Genomic DNA, 22,760 nt, shown 5'->3' on the forward strand with positions numbered 1-22,760 from the left:
AATTCAGATCATGAAATGAGAATGGTGTATTTGGCTTCAAGTATTTTAACTGGTGGACTTCTCCATGTACATGAAACTGAAAATGTCCTCTCCCCATTTGAGCAGTGTTGGAGACCCCCCCAACCACAGCCTCTCTCACTAGGATTGTGATCATCACGATAAAGGAATTATATGATTGCACTTTAAAGTTAGTGTAAAACATGGGCCTGATAATACTCCCTAGAATAGTTTGTTTCTGTTTCTAGATTTTCTAATGTATTGTTGGTAGAATCGGTTACAAGAGTATAATATTAAATATGAGTCATCCAGAAAGGAAATAAATATGTAGAAACAAAAGCATGCAATCCTCATTTTAAAAAAAAATAATATTGTATATTCATGACTTTAATTCATCATTAAACTTCAATGATGGGGAGTGGAGTGCTGCAATTTAGGTGCTTTCCTATAGAAAAATGCCAATTCCTATAGGAAATGCCAATTAAAGAAGCTTTTCAACTTAGGTCCAGAGAACACATTTATGTTATGTCATATTTACCTAATTAATGTAACTTAATGTGATAATTCAAAGATAACTAGTTTAAAATGAACTATCGTAATAAACTGAGAGACACATTTAATAAAAGCAGTTAAAAAGTTCGTTAACCCTGCTTTTATAGGGAATTATTCTTATTTTTTAGAGAAAATGATTCATGTGTAAAGGCTTCTTGAAGCTTTTGCACAATTGGTAAAGAAAGGCTGACAAGAATAACACAGAGCTATTTGTTTTTATTGTAGTTGAAGGGAAAATTTGGGGCATGCTTATGGAATAATTTTGCAGATTTGGCTTGCTTCAAATTCAGGAGTTCAGCATATACATTTTGAAAGGTAGAATTCATTATTGTGCTATCACTGATCTGGCAAGCTTTCAAAAATAAAATATACTAAAAATACTTTAAAATTCTTCTCTCTGGCTCTAAGTAGGTTATGATATCTGCCTGAAGATTCTTGGTGCCCTAAAATAAATACTGACTATTTTTTCTTATATTTGTGTGTCTTACATTGTATCTTTAGATTTTTAAAATTTAAAATATTTTCTTTTTGAATCTTTTTGTGATTTGAAAATTTGCTATTAAACAATTATTTTAGAAGATTTTGGTGAACATTTTACATACACCTCATGTTGAAAATAGTATAGTGAAAATGGCATGGTTTTATTTTTCTTGCTACATGATAATAACCAAATCAAACAGTGTTAAAACTGTAGATTTGTCTTAATTAAACCATGATTAATGATTTACTTAATTAAACTTACTTAAATGTGAGCTATATGCTGTAAATCATTTTTCTTTATTTACATTATAGATCAATATTCACTGGCTTCATTTTCCTTTCTCCATTCTGTTATTAATACACTTCAAGTTGTTCAAATTTACAATTATACTTTGTCTAACTGTACTCTCATTTTCATAGCAGGCACGTTGTTCTTAGCACTATCTTGAATTTGGTAGGGCCGCATCTATAGCTATTTATTTTTGCTTCTTCTACTGCATTTAGTGCCAAGTTTTATATATAGTTGGCAATACAATTCGGTGAGAGGAAGTTAAATGCTTGCTTAATTTCATACCTTTGGGAATTGAGCTAGGAGTATTATTCAGATCTTCGCCATTGGCTTGATTAGTAACTATTTTAACTGTGGTCTAGCATATAAAATTCTTTCTTTAATCTATTCAAAGGAAAAGATTTAGCGGACACTTCTTATGAGTCAGGAACTATATTAGGTGCTAAGGATAGAGTAGGAAGCAAAAATATATGATAATTGCTCTGAAGAAGCTGGAAATCTTACAGTAAAATATAGATACAGTGAGTTCTAATAGTAGGAGAAGATAATTTTTTAAAAAACTTATGTGCCTGGCACTCTACTAAGCACTCTTCATACATTATTTTATTTTACCCTTAAACTTGTTAGTTACATTCATGTATTCAGAAAATAATTTTTGATAGTCCATTTTGTGCTAGAAACTGTTTTCTATAGTGTTATCAAAAAATGAAACATGAAAAAGTCTAGGGAGTGTTTGTAGGGTAAGTTTGTCTTTATTCCTAATAGAAGGATTGAGGAAGGTGTTCCTGAGGAGGTCATATACCAGCAGAAGTGAGGGAGTGACCCTTGGGTAGATTTGGAGGTGGAGTATTGAAAAAAAAGGAGCAGCAAGTGCTACAAAACTAAACTGAAAGTGAGTTTAGCTTGCTCAAGAGAAGGCACGTGAAGCTCCAGAGCATCACCGTGGGACAGGATTTGGGTTACCGGAAGAAAGGGTATGAGACTGGAGATACTGGCAAGGACCAGATAATGTAGGACTTTGTTGATCATCAACAAGCAGCTAGGATTATTTTATTAGTCTGTTCTCATGCTGCTAATAAAGACATACTGGAGACTGGGTAATTTATAAAGAAAGGAGGTTTAATTGACTCACAGTTCCACGTGGCTGGGGAGGCCCCACAATCATGGCAGAAGGCAAAGGAAGAGCAAAGTTACATCTTACATAGCGGCAGGCAAGAGAGCATGTGTAGGGGAACTCCCCTTTATAAAACCATCAGATCGGGTGAGACTTATTCACTACCAGGAGAACTGTATGGGGGAAACTGATTCCATGATTCAATTATCTCCACCTGGCCCCACCATTGACACTTGAGAATGATTATAATTCAAGGTGAGATTTGAGTGGCGACACAGCCAGTTATGTCCTAAATAGGACATAGGATAGCAAGTCCTTGAAGAAGTTTGCATTGGCTCGTCTTGTGATCTCATTTATGTTTTCAAATGCCCCTTGTGGCTCCTCTGAGGTGACGCCCCTTTTGATGACACTACACATGCCTTAGCTTGTTCAGATCTATGTTTTTTCACCTCATTATTTATTTCTTTTCTTACCCTTATTTCCCTTAAAATGCAGAGGTGTATGAATATAACCATAAATTGAAAATGATTCTTCGATTTTATGTGGTATCCATTTAACTATCTTAGAAGAAGGAATTCTGTTTTGTTTTGAAAGGTCTCTAGATAAGAAATAAAACAATTATCTGCCAGTCTCATGCCAAAGACAGATTTTTGTTTTCATATATCAAGACACTTCTGTATATCAAGGATCTCTGATTCCAAATGGTATTTACATCATTCATGACAATCAATTGGAAACTGACTCTTTGCTTGTCTATGGAAACCAGACTCTTCTCCTTTAAGTCACCATGACTTTTGAGATTTACTCCTGCCTAGTGGCAGGAATAATCTGCCAGAGCAGAATCTGAAAGCCCAACATTGGTCCAGAAATTCTCAGAGAAGAAGCTAGTGTATTCTCATTGAGAATAATTGAAGAGAAGGTAGAAAAACAAGAACAACAAAAAACAATAACAAAAATTTAAGAGACAGTGAAATAAGGGGTCTCTCTGAGTGCAGCCAGAAGAGGGAAGACAGCAGAGCCCAAAAGGAGAGCAAAATGTGAGAGGAAGCCAGCTAAATGCGACAGCAAGAACTGGAAAGAAATGTATAGTTTAAGGAGGACTTCTCTCCTAAAAAGATGAAAGTCAGAATCATGGAACATTTCATACTTGATAATGGGTCACACTAAGGTCATGAACAGAAAGAAAATTTTTCTGACACAAGATATCATTATAAATTGCAAGGAACTAGGTATTCAATAAATAAATGTACAAAGAAATCATAATAAAACTGGTCAGAATATTTGCAAATGTAAAACTGAGATTTCAAGCATGTTTTATTCATTAATGGAGATAGTTATCACTAATTATACTTCAATTTTGATACTTTACCTATTTTAAGCATTCATGTTTTACCCTGTATCCTTGAAAGGTGGATTTTATATCCTCTTTTGCAATATAAAATATCTTCATTTGTTTAATGTGTTCTTATCTCTTTGAATCATATAAGCTCCGATTCAATTAGGTAGATGGTGACTCCTGGGTTTCCTTCAGATTTATGGAGACCTATTTATCATTTTTAAAACAAATCAGATAAGGAAAAGTCTGCTCAATGAAACATAGTAATTTATCATTTTCTGGAGAGAGAAATTTGTTTGCTATTTTGTTACTGCTGTGAATCCAAATTATCTTACAGGTGTTTTAAAGATCTGTCTAGATCTGATAAGTCCTTTCTATTTGGAGTAAATTGGTTCTATCCTCCCAGAGAGAATAACTGCACCATATGCTGTGACTCCTCGGAGAGATCAGTCAGCCCTGGGCATATGAACATGAAATACAATGGGCTGTTGAATTGAGAGGAAGTAGGAGTGTCTTCAGAAGCAGACGGTTTTCTAATAAGCAGCTGATTATTGGTTATTATTTTCGACCTTTGGGCTAATCATAAAGGAGGCTATTAGCAGGTAATGGATTAAATAAGGTGACTCGTATTCATATAATTTCTTTAATATGCAGGAGGAAAAATAGTCTGTGGTAGATCAACTGTTGTCAAATCTTTATATAGCACATGAAATGCTCTTGAAAGGGTTTGAGGGCCGTAAACTTTCTTTTGATTAACGGTGAGAGACTCGCAATTGCTTTTCTCTTAATTGGAAGCATACTCTTAGATTTGAAAATGAAAATTCAGAGATGAAAAGAGATGGCTGCTGAAGAAACTAACACTCTTGAAGGATAAATGAATGTCTGAAGTCGTACAACTAGTTAGTGTGACTCTGGCATGAAAACCTGGGTCTTCTGAAATGCATTCTGTGATTCTACTGATGGATGGTTGATCTTTTTTTTTTTCCTTTCATTCTTGCCTTAGCATACGTATCATCATTTGTATGCTTGCTGTGCCACTAGGAAAGTTAGCTCTCAGCGTTATATGAAAAGAATAATAGCAAGTGCCAGAGGAAAGATGGATAAGGATATCAAAGAGGTCTTCAGATGCTATTACATACCTTAACAGAATGAAAAAGTGTGGTAGATACATAGTAGTAAAAAAAATTATGTTTATCCTTATGCCTTTCAGACAGAAAAGTATCTCTTTCCTCTTCCAATATTTAAAATAAACAGTATATAGAAACAATTGATAGGTAATTGTTGGCAAGTGCTCAGGACACTTAAAAATCTTCTCTGTGTTCATTTTTTCAGGATTCTAAATGGTCACGCATAGGAATTGATTCTCCTAAACCAATTCTGTCCCTTATTTATTTTAACATTTATTTCCAGATATTGGTATTACAGCTGTCTACCTGTTTCCTGACTATAACTATGTCATTGGAGACCCCCTTCGGAAAGCTAAGCTAAGCTGTCATGGAACATCTGGGGAGGGTATGAATGAGGACAATACTACAACACCCCAAAGTTACTTAAAGAAGCCAGGATAGTAGAAGCTTGAGGGATTTTGCCCAGAACATAGCGTGTGCTCTGTGTTTAGCCGCAGAGCTCTTTATTGGATGGACATCCCCTTACTGTAAGCAATTTTTGTTTCTTGAGGCCTGCTGATACTGGCTTTGGTTCTGTCATTGATTTGAGCATAATCTGTGTGTTGCATCTTTATTGGATTGCCATGATTCATTTAAAAGGAAATGTTTTTGATCCTTGCTGACTGGCTTTCAAGATGGAATGGGGTAGGTAGGGGGTTGGTGAGCAGCCTGAAAAAGAAAGCACTTTCAGTATTGCTCTCGAGTTTATGGCTGGAAGGGAGAACAGCTAAAACGCATTAGTCCTTTTGCTATTCAGAGGTTTGACTGCCTTAGCTAGGGGGCCTGGGTACATGATCCATTTTCTGTTTCCTGTCCAGCATCTATTTGATGCAATACGCTCCATGTCTCTTTTCGTTAACCGAGACCTATATGATGTCAATTGAGAAAAACAGTAGCTGATGTTATGAAATACTTGCAGTGGCATAACAAAGATCTGTTATAAAGGCCTTTTACTTTGTTTCATTGTATATTTTACTATTGTGTTTTATGCCTGCGGCTTGGCTGTACTGAAAGAAAATATTTCAGCTGGGCCCTGCTGGTTTTTTTTTAAACTTGCTTTTGAAATGCTAGATAACAGTGAGCTCAATCTATGGCAAACTAGTGACATTAACAAATGTGGGACAAATAACCTCACTGAGGCACATGACAGTGATGCAAACATTTTACTTGAAACCAAACCTACGAACAGAGACGTAATCTGCTCTAAGAGTAAGTGAGGTATGCTTTAACTTTAGTGTCACAGATAAAGCACCTTTGATGACTGGAAATTATATCCTGCAACATAATGCGAGGTACCATCGTATCAGAGGACCCGCCTAGCAGGTTTGATTCCAAAATGGGAGAGGTGACACCATGTGCTTAAGCAAAGAGAAGAAATGTGATGCTTTACTGTTACTCATGTTAAAATGTATATGGAGTTCAGAGTCAAAAAACTCCTACTCTTCCACCTTTCTAGTGTATCTCAAGACCAGATGACATGTAATTCCACAATCCCTCGAAGAAGTTGAGATGAAGTTTAGTTCTCTACTGCTAGCTCATATTATTGTGAGAGAGAATGTGAAAATCTAATAATGTAGCAATAATCTCCGCAATGTGAAACAATGCCAACAAAACAAAATTGGAAGCTGCAAAATGGTTTAAAGAAAGTTATAATGCTGAAAAAAAAAATTCCAGCTCTAATGAGATATGTTAATTGAAAGAACTCTGACTTGCATTTTCTTTGTAATTATATTTTAATTATGAAATTAATTAGTATGTATTATAAATGGAATGTGAATGCCTTATCCATGTACAACCATGGCGAACATGAAGAAAACAAGTAATAAAAGAGTTCTGCACACTAAATTTATGTTAGAAATTCAGGGAGTTTTAAAACAACATAATAAGCAATTACTTATACAATTGGCATCACCACTTGATAATATGAATATGTTTTAAAGCCATGTAATTAGCAATATTAATTTAGCCTTACTAGTGTTTCTATTTTCTCACTTTTTGGAGCAGTGCAGAAAGTCTTTCTAAAAGACAATTTTTTTTTTCAAGAAAAATCTGAACTTTCCTTAACATTGAGAAGAACAATAAGCTCCTGATGAACTGTAGTCAGGATACTAACAACTCAGGTTTTGTGACTGCTCAACAGCTGCTTCCAAATGATACAATTCATTTGACATCCCTTAAGGGGAGGGTGGATTAATCCCCTCTTAGTGTCTGAACTATAGATCATGGTGTTTAAATATGTAAATCTATTATTAGCAAAACCTATGCATGAAACTTTAAACATCATTTGAAGGGGTTAAATTTATTGGCACCTGCTTCAAGGATTAGGTCATTGGTACAGTCATTCCAAAGTCTACATTGCTTGTAAAACTGGCCCATGAATGAAGATTTTAGTTATCTTGTTTCTGTGGAAACCAGCAGTAATTGACACTGATTACTGAACTCAGGGAAAGTAGAATCTGAAAGTACATTATAAAGAAGGCACCTCTATAAACTATAAAGGTAAATTAGCTGCCAGAAATAACCATTTTATGTTTGGTTTATTATCCGTGTAAAGTAACTTTCTATACATAAAGCCCAGTTTATGTGCAACAAGGTACTAAAAGGCTACTTTCACTTTTCCCAGATAATGTATCTATTAAGGTGTGAGTCTGGGTGTCTGTTTTTATGAGTAAAAATGGTGCCAAACTGATACTTTTAAAAAATGTCAGATACCAATAATGGTCTACAATTTCAGAGTCCAGGCATACAGCATCAGCCTGACTACTCTTCTATGTACACGTTTGAAACTTATTACTTGAGGCTAAACATTAAACAGGATACTCTCCTGAGTTCATCTACTGGCAGCAGTATGAGCGAATGTAAACTGTCTTCACTAAGGCCTCTTGTCTACGAGTATGGTAGAGGGAAAAACTGAAATCACCAGAAAATGAGCATTCAACCAGCGCATTTAAGGTTAAGCACATTTAAATTTAAACAATCTTAATAAGTAATTTATTTTAGTTTTCTAAATACGGAAGAAATGAAAAGGGACAGGACTAGAGTGACCAATATGTAAAACATACAGTTACAGCAATTTTTAAAGAATGGTCCATGAAACTCTGGGAGTCTTTAAGACCTTTCTAGGGAGTCCAGATTTGAAAACTATCCATATAACAACACTAAGACATTGTTTGCCTTTTAATTAATGGTGGGTTAAACTGATGGCCCATTAGCACACATCAAAGCAGTGGCATGAAATTATACTACAGTCAGTGTATTTCCATTGCCATGCACTAACAGCTTTAAAAACTTCCATTTCAACATACAAGATAAAGTATAACATTATTAATTTTATTGTACCTTGATCATTTAGTAGGTATGTTTTTAGTATTCTGCATGGTAAAGTGTGAAGTATGCATAAAATACTTGTGCTACATATTACGAAGTGGAACAAGCCAAACTGAAAAGGCTACCGCATATTGTATGATTTTGATTATATGACATTCTGGAAGAGGCAAACTATAGAAACAACAAAAAGATCACTTGTCAGAGGTTAGGAGGGAGGGAGAGCTTATATACACAGCTCAGAGGAATTTTAAGATACTGAAACTATTCTGTATGATATTATAATTTTAGATACATGCCATTATACAATTGTCCAAATCCATAGAATACACAACACCAAGAGTATGCCAGAATGCAAACTATGGACTTGATGATAATGATACATGAAAATAGATTCATCAATCATAGCAAATGTACCACTCTGATGTGAAATTTTGATAGCTGGGGAAACCGTGTGTGTGGGGACAGGCAGCACATGGGAACTATGTATTATACTTTCATCTCAATTTTGTTGTGAACCTAAAACTGCTCTAAAAATAAAGTCTATTTAAAAAATCACCTATAGGTGAAATTATCACACAAAATTCAAGATGGAACAAATAATCTTTATGTAACAGAGTACAAAAAGTTCATTGATACAGCTGTAGATTTTGCATTGTGACTACTCCTTAGAAAACTACCACTTAGTTTTCTAAAAACTAAGTAGTTTTGCTGAACTACTACAACGAATATCCACATTTTCTGAAAAATACATTAAAATACTTCTTTCTTTTCCAACTACAAATCTGTTTGAGGTCTGACTTTCTTCATTTATTTCCATCAAAACGACATATTGCAATGGATTAAATGTAGATGCAGGTATAAGAATACAGCTATTTTCAATTAAGACATGTTAAGGGAATTTGAAAAATAAAAAATGAAAAAATGAACAACAGTGCCATTCTTCTCATTGTTTTTAAAAAGTTTTATTTTTCTTAAAAGAGTTATTTGGGTTACCTGTAAAGTGTTATCGTCATTTCAAAATGAAATAATGTATAAATATTTTTAAATGTCACAGTTTTAATTTTGAATGTCTCAGTTTTAATTTTAAATAAAAACTATATAAACCAAAGATATTCAGAGTTCTCAAAAATTTTATTAAGAGTGTTAAAGTGTCCCCAGACTGAACACATTGAACACATTTGGGAACCCTGGAACTGCAGTAAAGTAATGCTTCTTATTGTTTAATCAAAGTTTGTACCTTATTAATTCAACTTCATACATTTATTTATGCTCATTCTCTTAATTGCTCATTCTCTTCAATGACTTGGCATTCTACAAATTTAGTAATTAATATAAGTTAGCTCAGTTTGGTAAAACTAACCAGTCTTTTACATACTTGTTTTAATTGCTCATTCTCTTCAATGACTTGGCATTCTACAAATTTAGTAATTAATATAAGTTAGCTCAGTTTGGTAAAACTAACCAGTCTTTTACATACTTGTTTTAATTGCTCATTCTCTTCAATGACTTGGCATTCTACGAATTTAGTAATTAATATAAGTTAGCTCAGTTTGGTAAAACTAACCAGTCTTCCACATACTTGTTTTCCAAGCTGCCTGGAACAAGATCTGCTCACTTGCACAGCTGTTTATTTGGCTAACTTGTTCTACCAAGAGGATATGTGTTACTCTTCAGATTATGAGATTCAAGGTTAGTGCTTTTGGAAAAGTAAACATCATTTTTACTTTTCCAGGTGAATATAGTACCTTCTCAATAGCATACGGTGACTCTAAGCATATTATGAAAATAAGTAAGTATTAATATAAATTAAATTGACTAGTTTATATTGTGGAACAAAATACATAAGGAGACAAAATTATTCAGTTTATACAAAATGAAAACAAAATCCAAACATGTGACTAAAATGTCAGTCAATAGCCAGTATTAATATGTACGCCTCAGTCAAACCTAAGAACCATTTTTAGACAAAAGACATCATACATGCTACAAAATCATAACGAAAGATGTTATATATTTTTCTAGCCTCCTTGATTTAATTTAATCACTTCATATTTAAGGGGAAATTAACACTAATGTGAAAATAATTTCTTTAAGGTATTTATTGTCTGAAGTCTGCCATTGTTAATGAAACACAAAAGGAACAAAAAGCCAAGCCGAAAGTCTGTGTTCACCTTCCTTCCTCGAAGATCCTAAGTGATTTATAGCTTTCTGCTTTTCCTTCCACCCTCCCTCCCTCTTTTCCCTTTACTCCTTTCCTCCCTCTGTACCTTCCTTCTTTTCTTCTTTTTTTCTTGCTTTGCTTTTTCGCTATAATTTTGACATTACATGAATTGTGCCTATCAAATTCTTAATAAAACCAAATTTCAGTTCAAAAAGGGTTAAACACTATTTAGTAATCAATTGAATCATTTTACATGGTCATGTAAAGTTGGTGTAGAGTATCTTTCCATTTTCATGCCTTTTCTGATTTCATTTTAGCTTGGAGGACAAGCTACTTTAGCGTATTATTTTTATTTTTGTGAGGTTCTCTAGTCACACATTCTGAAATAAATTATTTATAAATATTGAATCAAGCTTAATAAATTGTAAGTAATAAAATGGAACTAAAATTTATCCCAGGCCAACACCCATATTTTACAGATAAGGAAACTGATGGCATGTGACTTACCCAGGACCACAGAGCTAATAAATATAAGCAGAATGTTTAGAACTCAGGCTGAAATATGTTTATCATTATTATTATAGATAGTAATAGAGTGGTTGTAGAAAATATTCAGCATATATTGAAAAATATTGTTAGTAAAGGTAAATTTTAATTTAATTATTAAAGAAGTCATAGACATAAACCAAGCCTATCAAACTATGGGAGAGCTACAGTGCGTGACTTTTCTTCAAATCTGGAGAGATAAGACATTCTGGGTACTGCAAATGGTGGATCAAAGTGGTACTGAGCAATTGTGAGAAGCATTTTTAAGTAAGACTCCAAGCAGAAATAGCTGCTTCCCACTGAAAGAGCTTTAACTTCCTTAGGCTCACCATTTACCACCATGGCAAGTTTAGGAAGTAGATTCTCCAGCCCTAAAACAGCTTCTAGGAGCAGAGATGTAGATAGAGTGCACTGCATTGTGGTACAGTACTGCATGGGCAGAATCACCATCTTAACATATTGGAAGGCGGCAGCATCTTCCTAAAAGGCAGTTTAAAAACCCTTAATACTTAGTTACTGTGCCTTTAGTCAATGCATAAGCAATAATTAAAACTTAAAAATAAGACTCTGAAGAAAGAAGTGGGCATCTTTATTATGTAGCAGAACTTGTGGGACAATAACAGTATTGGAATCACAGAAGAGGATCTGAGAGGCATCACTCCAGAGGCCATTTCTGGGGCCAATCTTTAACTATTTCATCACCAATCCCTTAATGAAGAAGAAATGAAAAATCGTAGTAAGAATCAACTGTATTTTTCATATTTGCTATACATAAATATATTAAAATGTAAAATATCTTTGTAAAAATGAGTTTAGAAATTATCAGTAGATCTTTATACTGTTTTCAGAACAAATTCTTCCAGTCATTTAGGTACATATTCAGGTATTGGGATCAGTGGATTTTGCCTGAATATTTGAATCATGATTCTGGTACTCAGAATGGGCAAGGATTGATACCATCTGCTCCTTTCCCATTCTGAATCATTGGCTCAAGTTCTCTTTACCTCTACCCTTCCATAAAGAATGCCACTTGTTCCGTGTTGCCTCTGTGAAGCTCTGCTCTTTAAGTGTTAATTATCCCAGGACTCATTGTTTTGATAATTTCACTCTTCATCAAAATATCATATATCACGAGCATGCAGAAAACAGCTTTTCAGATGGCAAAAAAAAGGCCTCGATGAGATCTTAGCAGAAGCTATTCGCAACAGTCCCAGAACTTCCTTGTACATAACAAAGCATTATTTTCAAGATTTGATTTTGTCATTGCTTTTGTTTTCTTTAAAGACTGCTTGATACAAAAGGTCAAGGTATCAGCAAAACATAGACAGATTTTTGCTGAATGACATAAACCTGTCAGAATGCTGAGCTTTGATGTTCCATTAAGTGATCGATGTAGATTACTGACTTTTGGCTAAATGCTACTCAACCAGATAAGGTCAATACCTGTTAGTTCATTGATGGAATAATTAATCAATCAATACAGGATGCTTGAAGTCAGGGAGAATTATTGCCAGGCTTGTATCTCCGGCTTTGGTCACAGAAATCATTTAAAAACATCCTTGCAACTTTAACCCACTCTGTGCAAGGTTTATTGTAGCATTACAAGCACAGAAGGAAAGAAAAAAATTCCAGTGAGCAGCACTTCTTGTAACCTTGAGCTCCCCAGAAGGAAAAGCTTCTAACAAGCTGAGTGCATCATCATTAGTTCTTCCTTTCACATCATCGCACTCTGCTTGTAAAATAATTACATGCAATTTTTCTATTTTACAGTTGGACCACGTGACTCCCTGTTCTTTTGCACAGCAATTCACCCCTCCCCCAGACTGCCTGGTTGGAGGCTGGAACTGCTCACCTTTAAACATCTCAGCCGGAGGCTTTTATGGTAGCTGGTTACAATATTTCCTAAGAGTTGCAAAATAATCCATCTGGTTCACAGAAAAATTCTCTCTCCTCACTATTTCCTATTTCCAATGCAACCAAAATTTTTCTTCTTAGAAATGCAGAAGGCAAGGATTCTTTGTATTTTCAAAGTTGCATATGTTGTCATTTATTTGAACTCTTGAGTTTAGGACGATTTATAACACTTCTTGCTAGAGGTTACCACTGGTTCTCATTACTTATTGGTTCTAATTCTGTGGGATAAAAGCATTTTTCTGTATAATTTTATAAATCACTATTACTTTTTTGCAAAACTAATGACAATACTTTTATTCATTTTAATAAATAATTATCACGTGTAATATGACTCAGGCATAGTAATGATCTTTGCTCTCAAGGAGTTTAGACACACAACCAACACTTTGGTGCATTCCTGGTTTCACACCACTTGTATATCTCTCACTCCATTTAATCATTCCACATCCATGTGAAGTAGGTAGCAGAAGGATTATCATTGCAATGTATCCATTAGGAGAAACTATATCTAATAAGATTTACTTCTTGCTGAAGTCAATTATTTAGCAAATAGCCTGGGTCCTTAGGAAACTAGTGTGGAAGTGTTGGTAATTACTACTTAGATGATATGAACAATACCCCCAATACGACATAGCATGAGGGTCTCTACCAGCAATAGAATTCCTTTGTGTAAATGGGATTTTTCATGTAAAAACACAATAAATAGAGATAAAATTAGAGAAAAATTAAGTTAAAATATGACTGCACATCCTAAACAACCACACTCAGCTGAGCTTTGCCTAGACAAGCCTTGCACACATGTGCCTGAACTTGTATCCACTTCCACACATCCCAGATTGTCCTCATCAATACACCAGTGGAAACAAATGCCCTCCCTGCAAATGAGATGACGGTGTCAGCTTCTGAGTTGAGATAGGATTGGGAATTGGGTTTCTTAGAGCCACCAGTAGCCTAGTAGAAAAGTGACCTCAGGACATGCCTTGCACCTGGTTGGGACATGTAAGGACATGAGTGTGCATGTTGTTCTCAGGACAGTTGGTGTGATATATGGAAGTGGATCTTCCGCACTCGGCATCACTTTTCTGGGAGGTCTGGAATTCCATCTCCATGCCTGCCCACATGTGTTGAAATGTGCTGGTGTGTGACTGTTATGTGCATGGTGAACTCTGAGATGTGATGCTTCATTGCAATGCATAATCTGAACATTCATGTTTTGGGTTGAGTTGTCTTCAAAGTCAATCTTGACTCTTTGCTACTTCTCTCTTAGGTAGGGTCTGTCTTCCCTCCTCATGAATCAGGGTATTTTCTGTGTTGATGCTGCAATGTAAATATGTGTAGTTTTCTGGACCCAGACCTTAAAATAAGGGCAACTTCCCTGGAAGACCTTGAAGCAGTCCCTCTGACAGCCCTAGAACAACAGATAAAAAGTCTGACTACTCTGAGACCATCATACTGGAGAGGACAAAAGTAGGCTTTTTAGTTGACAGTGCCAGCCTTCCAGCCATCCCTGCCAAGTCATCAGGCATGCAAGTAAAACCATATTGGAACCTATAGACCAGCCAATTCACCAGCTGACTACACTACCAACTGACCTCAGTCAACACAGAACAGAAGAGTCACCCAGTGGGGTCCTGCTTGAATTCTGCATCCACAAAATTGTGAACAAAATAAAATGATTATTGTTTTAAGCCACTATGTTTTGGAGTAATTCGTTACAAAGTGATAGGTAACTTGAATAGGAGGTGAACACAGAAAGCACTAGTAAGGAAGTGGAGAAATGTGACAGAAAAGAGAAGGAAGTCAATATAAATCATTCATTAATAGGCCAGGCACTGTGGCTCATGTCTGTAATTCCAGCACTTTGGGAGGCTGAGGCGGGTGGATCACTTGAGGTCAGGAGTTCAAGACCAACCTGGCCAACATGATGAAATCCTGTCTTTATTAATACAAAAATTAGCTCGGCATGGTGGTAGGTGCCTGTAATCTCAGCTACTCAGGAGACTGAGGCAGGAGAATCGCTTGAACTTGGGAGGCAGAGATTGCAGTCAGCCGAGATTGCGCCACTGCACTCCAGATTGGGGGCGACAGAGTGAGACTCTTGTCAAAAAAAAAATTCATTAACAAACAGGTTATCACTGTGGATAACCGAGCCTCAATCCCCCAGAGACCTCTGAGGCCATGTGGAATGCAGCTCAGGGTGGAAGGCTGTTTTTGGTACTAAGACTGGACACTTGCAGCTTGCTCTGCCTGCAGGCCTAATATGTCCTGAGGCTCCAGACCGAGTCCAATGTGTGCAATAAGAAGCTGAGAGTGTGCACATAAAGGTGAGTGCCACGGGAAGTGGGCGAGACTGACAAATGTCTGATACATGTATTGGCCCCATGTAGGGTTTTCGCAAGCAGTTTTGGGGCAGGTATACTATTGTCACTCCTTGGCCCAGCCTTGTCTGCCAAACATATTAGTGACTGCAAACCTGTATTGATATAGTTTACATATTTATCCCCACCCAAATCTCAGGTTGAATTGTAATTCCCAGTGTAGGAGGTGGGGCCTGGTGGGAGGTGTTTGGATCATGAGGGCAGGTCCTTCATGAATGGCTTGGGCCATCCCCTTGGTGATAAGTGAGCTCTCACTCTGAGTTCACATGAGATCTGGTGGTTTAAAAGTGTGTGGCACGTTCTCCACCACTCTCCCTTGCTTCTGCTTTCACCATGTGATGGGCCTGCTCCTCCTTCACCTTCTGCCACTATTGTAAGCTTCCTGAGGCCTCCCTAGAAGCTGAGCAGATGCCGGCACCATGCTTCCTCTGGAGCCTGAAGAACCATAAACCAAATAAACCTCTTTTCTTTATAAATTACCGTGTATCAAGTGTTTTTCATAGCAACGCAAGAACAGCCCGATACGTGTGTGTTCTGCTTTTATTTCCCACACCCAGTGACTTAATTACTCAAAGCTCAACTCAAACAGCACATATCCCTAGGTGCCTTCATTGATCCACTCTAAGCAAAAGTCATCCCTCCTGGATGGGTACATTCCATGACAGTTTAAGATCTGGATCTATAGCACTGAATGTCTTATCATATTTTGGTAGAGTTTAGTGTGAGTCTTTTAATCTCCTGACCTCTTCCACTCCATTTGAACTCCAGGAGTGAAATGGACTGGCTGATCAAGTCTTGTAGATCTTTCTTATTCGCCATACTGGCACCTAATCCACTGCTTGATAGGTGACACACGGATGATGCTGAAGACTTGTTTATTGTATTACAATGGATTGAAATAAATGTTTCAGTTACCATATGCCTTTTCAAAAGGGCTTAGATGTTATTAAAAATAAGGCAGTAAATTTTCTACATAATCTAACTTAAACACGTTTCCAATAAAAATCCACTGCATTGAGTGGGCTATATTTATTTGACAGATATATTCTAATGAACTAGATGCACAATTAACAACAATAAAAACAAATATTCTCTAAGGTTCTTGGTGTACTGCCAACTCTAATAAGGTCTTCAGTAAAATAATAATGACTGAAACATTGACGGGCAGCTTAGGGCCAGGAAAATGTGCTCAAGGTCTCTGCTTGGGGTGTTACTTTTATTGATTTATTTTTTTGAGATGAAGTTTCACTCTTGTTGCCCAGGCTGGAGTGCAATGGGGTGATCTTGGCTCACCACAACCTCCACCTCCTGGATTCAAGTGATTCTCCTGCCTCAGCCTCCCCAGTAGCTGAGATTACAGGCATGCACCACCACACCTGGCTAATTTTGTATATATATATATTTTTTTAGTAGAGATGGGGTTTATCCATATTGATCAGGCTGGTCTCGAACTCCTGACCTCATGTGATCCTCCTGCCTTTTCCTCCCAAAGTGCTGGGATTACAGGCTTGAGCCATAGCACCCAGACTTTGGGGTGTTATTTTTAGCTCATACCTAAATAATTTTGAATTATTACTCCAGGTAATATATGCAGCATGAAACTGCTATTTGAAAGGCCATATATAAAAATATTCCATTGTACCCCATGAACAGACAAAATTATTATTTGTCAATTAAGTATAAAGAAAACAGAAAGACTATTAGTGTACTCAAGAGTTTATAAATTCCTACGAAAAAGAAAAAAGAATCCTACAACACAAACATACCTATAGAAATTTCTTACCTTTTAATATGTTAATAAGGCTGTTGTTATTGGGTAATTCCTGAAACCTGGAAGACAAAGTCAGCAAAGCCAAGATGGAGTCTTGTGGCCATGGTGTTGAAAGTATCTTCAGTTGAAAGACCTTCAGGTCTTCAGTACCCACCAGCTGGACAGTACAAAACCAACATGGGGCCATCTGAAGGCAAATCCATTTATTAATTTTTATTAATATATTTACTTTAAAATGGAATAAATTAAAAGAAAAAAATAAGTTTTCTTTATCCCTCTGTTCACCTAATAGCCTGAGATGCAAAGTTCCAGGAGGCAGCAATGCATCCCCAGTCCTGGTGATCTGTCTCTGTTCATTCTGCAGCCTCCTTCTCCAAGCTTCTTACCTCATCTTTTTTTTACCCTTATGCCATTGCTCGTACTGCCTCCTTGTCTAGATTCCTTTTATCATTTTACCTGCTGATTCTCATTCCTTTGTAAAGATTCCTGTCAGGCACCATCTTGTGCAGAAATCCGACAATGTTAGATGATGTGTCTCAATGCTTTCATAATATAGTGTGTATGACTTTGTGTTTATTACATTTTTACAGCTTTTTTATGGCATAATTTACATTCTGTGAAATTCACTCATTGTTAGTGTACAATTCAGTGATTTTTTAGTAAATTGCAGAGTTGTACAAATATCACCAGAATCCAGTTTAGAACACTTCCATCACTCCAAACAGTTCCTTTGCCCCATTTTCTGTCAATTTTTGATCCCATTTCTAGCCCAAGAATTATCTGCTTCTGGCTCTACAGATCTAACTTCTTGCTGCATTTCATGTATGAGGAATCATACGATATGAAGTCTTTCCATCTGTCTTCTTTCACTTAGCATTTTTTGATGTTTATTTATACTGTAGCATGTATCAATAGTTTGTTCCTTTTGTTGCTATACAGTATTCCCTTGTAGGAATCTATCACATTTTGTTGATCTCTTCACAAATTGATGAACATCTATTTCCACTTTGGGGCTATTAAGAATAATGCTATGGTGAACATTCACATCAAATCTTTGGGAGAATGTATGCTTTATTTCTCTTGGGTGGATATCTCAGAGTGGAATTTCCAGGTTGTATGGTAAGTTTGTGTTTAACTTTTTGAGAAACTCTTTTGTAAAGAGGCAGTAACATTTTATATTCTCACCAGCAATGCAAGAAAGTTCTAGTTTCTTTGCACCTTTGACAATATTTGTTATTGTCTGTCTTTTTATTATAACGATCCTAGTGGATATGAAGAGGTATCTCATTGTGGTTTAAATACACATTTCCCTAATGACTAATGTTGAGCATTATTTTTGCTTTTTTTTTAAATTTTATTATTGTTATACTTTAAGTTCTAGGGTACATGTGCACAATGTGCAGGTTTGTTACATATGTATACATGCGCCATGTTGGTTTGCTGCACCCATTAACTCGTCATTTAGCATTAGGTATATCGCCTAATGCTATCCCTCCGCCGTACCCCCACCCCACAACAGTCCCCAGTGTGTGATGTTCCTCTTCCTGTGTCCATGTGTCCTCATTGTTCAATTCCCACTGATGAGTGAGAACGTGCGGTGTTTGGTTTTTTGTCCTTGCGATAGTTTACTGAGAATGATGGTTTCCAGCTTCATCCATGTCCCTACAAAGGACATGAACTCATCATTTTTTATGGCTGCATAGTATTCCATGGTGTATATGTGCCACATTTTCTTAATCCAGTCTATCGTTGTTGGACATTTGGGTTGGTTCCAAGTCTTTGCTATTGTGAATAGTGCCACAATAAACATATGTGTGTATGTGTCTTTATAGCAGCATGATTTTTAATCTTTTGGGTATATACCCAGTAATGGGATGGCTGGGTCAAATGGTATTTCTAGTTCTAGATCCCTGAGGAATCGCCACACCAACTTCCACAATGGTTGAACTAGTTTACAGTCCCACCAACAGTGTAAAAGTGTTCCTATTTCTCCACATCCTCTCCAGCACCTGTTGTTTCCTGACTTTTTAATGATGGCCATTCTAACTGGTGTGAGATGGTATCTCATTGTGGTTTTGATTTGCATTTCTCTGATGGCCAGTGATGATGAGCATTTTTTCATGTGTTTTTTGGCTGCATAAATGTCTTCTTTTGAGAAGTGTCTGTTCGTATCCTTCACCCAGTTATTGATGGGTTTTTTTTTTTTTCTTGTAAATTTGTTTGAGTTCATTGTAGATTCTGGATATTAGCCCTTTGTCAGATGAGTAGGTTGCAAAAATTTTCTCTCATTCTGTAGGTTGCCTGTTCACTCTGATGATAGTTTCTTTTAATGTGCAGAAGCTCTGTAGTTTAATTAGATCCCATTTGTCAATTTTGGCTTTTGTTGCCATTGCTTTTAGTGTTTTAGACATGAAGTCCTTGCCCACGCCTATGTCCTGAGTGGTATTGCCCAGGTTTTCTTCTAAGATTTTTATGGCTTTAGGTCTAACATGTAAGTCTTTACTCCATCTTGAATTAATTTTTGTATAAGGTGTAAGGAAGGGATCCAGTTTCAGCTTTCTACATATGGCTAGCCAGTTTTCCCAGCACCATTTATTAAATAGGGAATCCTTTCCCCATTTCTTGTTTTTGTCAGGTTTGTCAAAGATCAGATAGTTGTAGATATGTGACATTATTTCTGAGGGCTCTGTTCTGTTCCATCGGTCTGTATCTCTGTTGTGGTACCAGTACCATGCTGTTTTGGTTACTGTAGCCTTGTAGTATAGTTTGAAGTCAGGTAGCATGATGCCTCCAGCTTTGTTCTTTTGGCTTAGGATTGACTTGGTGATGCAGGCTCTTTTTTGGTTCCATATGAACTTTAAAGTAGTTTTTTCCAATTCTGTGAAGAAAGTCATTGGTAGCTTGATGGGGATGGCATTGAATGTATAAATTACCTTGGGCAGTATGGCCATTTTCACGATATTGATTCTTCCAACCCATGAGCATGGAATTTTCTTCCATTGTTTATATCCTCTTTTATTTCATTGAGCAGTGGTTTGTAGTTCTCCTTGAAGAGGTCCTTCACGTCCCTTGTAAGTTAGATTCCTAGGTATTTTATTCTCTTTGAAGCAATTGTGAATGGGATTTCACTCATGATTTGCCTCTCTGTTTGTCTGTTATTGGTGTATAAGAATGCTTGTGATTTTTAAACATTGATTTTGTATCCTGAGACTTTGCTGAATTTGCTTATCAGCTTAAGCAGATTTTGGGCTGAGATGATGGGGTTTTCTAGATACACATTCATGTCATCTGCAAACAGGGACAATTTGACTTCCTCTTTTCCTAATTGAATACGCTTTATTTCCTTCTCCTGCCTGATTGCCCTGGCCAGAACTTCCAACACTATGTTGAATAGGAGTGGTGAGAGAGGGCATCCCTGTCTTGTGACAGATTTCAAAGGGAATGCTTCCAGTTTTTGTCCATTCAGTATGAAATAGGCTGTGGGTTTGTCATAGATAGCTCTTATTATTTTGAGGTATGTGTCATCAATACCTAATTTATTGAGAGTTTTTAGCATGAAGCATTGTTGAATTCTGTCAAAGGCCTTTTCTGCATCTATTGAGATAATCATGTGGTTTTTGTCATTGGTTCTGTTTATATGTTGGATTACATTTATTGATTTGCATATATTGAACCAACCTTGCATCCCAGGGATGAAGCCCACTTGATCATGGTGGATAAGCTTTTTGATGAGCTGCTGGATTCAGTTTGCTAGTATTTTATTGAGGATATTTGCATCAATGTTCATCAAGGGTATTGGTCTAAAATTCTCCTTTTTTGTTGTGTCTCTGCCAGGCTTTGGCATCAGGATGATGCTGGCCTCATAAAATGAGTTAGGGAGGATTCCCTCTTTTTCTGTTGATTGGAATAATTTCAGAAGGAATGATACCATCTCCTACTTGTACCTCTGGTAGAATTCGGCTGTGAATTCATCGGGTCCTGGACTTTTGTTGGTTGGTAAGCTATTAATTATTGCCTCAATTTCAGAGCCATTATTGGTCTACTCAGAGATTCAACTTCTTCCTGGTTTAGTCTTGGGAGGGTGTATGTGTCCAGGAATTTATCCATTTCTTCTAGATTTTCTAGTTTGTTTGTGTAGAGGTATTTATAGTATTCTCTGATGTTAGTTTGTATTTCTGTGGGATCAGTGGTGATATCCCCTTTGTCATTTTTTATTGCGTCTATTTGATTCTCTCTCTTTTCTTCTTTATTAGTCTTGCTAGTGGTCTATCAATTTTGTTGATCTTTTCAAAAAACCAGCTCCTGAATTCATTGATTCTTTGAAGTGTTTTTTGTGTCTTAATTTCCTTCTATTCTGCTCTGATCTTAGTTATTTCTTGCCTTCTGCTAGCTTTTGAATGTGTTTGCTCTTGCTTCTCTAGTTCTTTTAATTGTGATGTTAGGCTTTCAATTTTAGATCTTTCCTGCTTTCTCTTGTGGGCATTTAGTGCTATAAATTTCCCTCTACACACTGCTTTGAATGTGTCCTGGAGATTCTGGTATGTTGAGTCTTTGTTCTCGTTGGTTTGAAAGAACATCTTTATCTCTGCCTTCATTTCGTTATGTACCCAGTAGTCATTCAGGAGCAGGTTGTTCAGTTTCCATGTAGTTGAGCAGTTTTGAGTGAGTTTCTTAATCCTGAGTTCTAGTTTGATTGCACTGTGGTCTGAGAGACAGTTTGTTATAATTTCTGTTCTTTTCCATTTTCTGAGGAGAGCTTTACTTCCAACTATGTGGTCGATTTTGGAATAGGTGTGGTGTGGTGCTGAGAAGAAGGTATATTCTGTTGTTTTGTGGTGAGAGTTCTCTAGATGTCTATTAGGTCTGCTTGGTACAGAGCTGAGTTCAATTCCTGGATATCCTCGTTAACTTTCTGTCTCGTTAAACTGTCTAATGTTGACAATGGGGTGTTAACATCTCCCATTATTATTGTGTGGGAGTCTATGTCTCTTTGTAGGTCCCTAAGGACTTGCTTTATGAATCTGGCTGCTCCTGTATTGGGTGCATATATATTTAGGATAGTTAGCTCTTCTTGTTGAATTGATCCCTTTACCATTATGTAATGGCCTTCTTTGTCTCTTTTGATCTTTGTTGGTTTAAAGTCTGTTTTATCAAGAGACTAGGATTGCAACCCCTGCCTTTTTTTGTTTCCTATTTGCTTTGTAGATCTTCCTCCATCCCTTTATTTTGAGCCTATGTGTGTCTCTGCCCGTGAGATGGGTTTCCTGAATACAGCACACTGATGGGTCTTGACTCTTTATCCAGTTTGCCAGTCTGTGCCTTTTAATTGGAGGATTTAGTCCATTTACATTTAAGGTTAGTATTGTTATGTGTGAATTTGATCCTGCCATTATGATGTTAGCTGGTTATTTTGCTCATTAGTTGATGCAGTTTCTTTCTAGCCTTGATGGTCTTTACAATTTGGCATGTTTTTGCAGTGGCTGGTACTGGTTGTTCCTTTCCATGTTTAGTGCTTCCTTCAGGAGCTCTTTTAGGGCAGGCCTGGTGGTGACAAAATCTCTCAGCATTTGCTTGTCTGTAAAGTATTTTATTTCTCCTTCACTTATGAAGTTTAGTTTGGCTGGACATGGAATTCTGCGTTGAAAATTCTTTTCTTAAGAGTGTTGAATATTGTCCCCCACTCTCTTCTGGCTTGTAGAGTTTCTGCCAAGAGATCAGCTGTTAGTCTG

General features: G+C 36.6%; 1 protein-coding gene across 1 annotated transcript in view; it reads left to right on the plus strand.

Moving 5' to 3' along the window:
* LOC129467462 (uncharacterized) overlaps window positions 1-22,760 on the plus strand; it is a 128,964-nt gene that overhangs the window by 54,385 nt on the left and 51,819 nt on the right. Inside the window, exon 4 of the mRNA XM_063622352.1 lies at window positions 9,853-9,950. Within this exon, the coding sequence (XP_063478422.1) occupies window positions 9,853-9,950 (98 nt within the window). The remainder of the gene's footprint in view (window positions 1-9,852; window positions 9,951-22,760) is intronic.

This window comes from Symphalangus syndactylus, chromosome 18 (genome assembly GCF_028878055.3).
Source record: "Symphalangus syndactylus isolate Jambi chromosome 18, NHGRI_mSymSyn1-v2.1_pri, whole genome shotgun sequence".
NCBI classification, from domain to species: Eukaryota; Metazoa; Chordata; class Mammalia; order Primates; family Hylobatidae; genus Symphalangus; species Symphalangus syndactylus.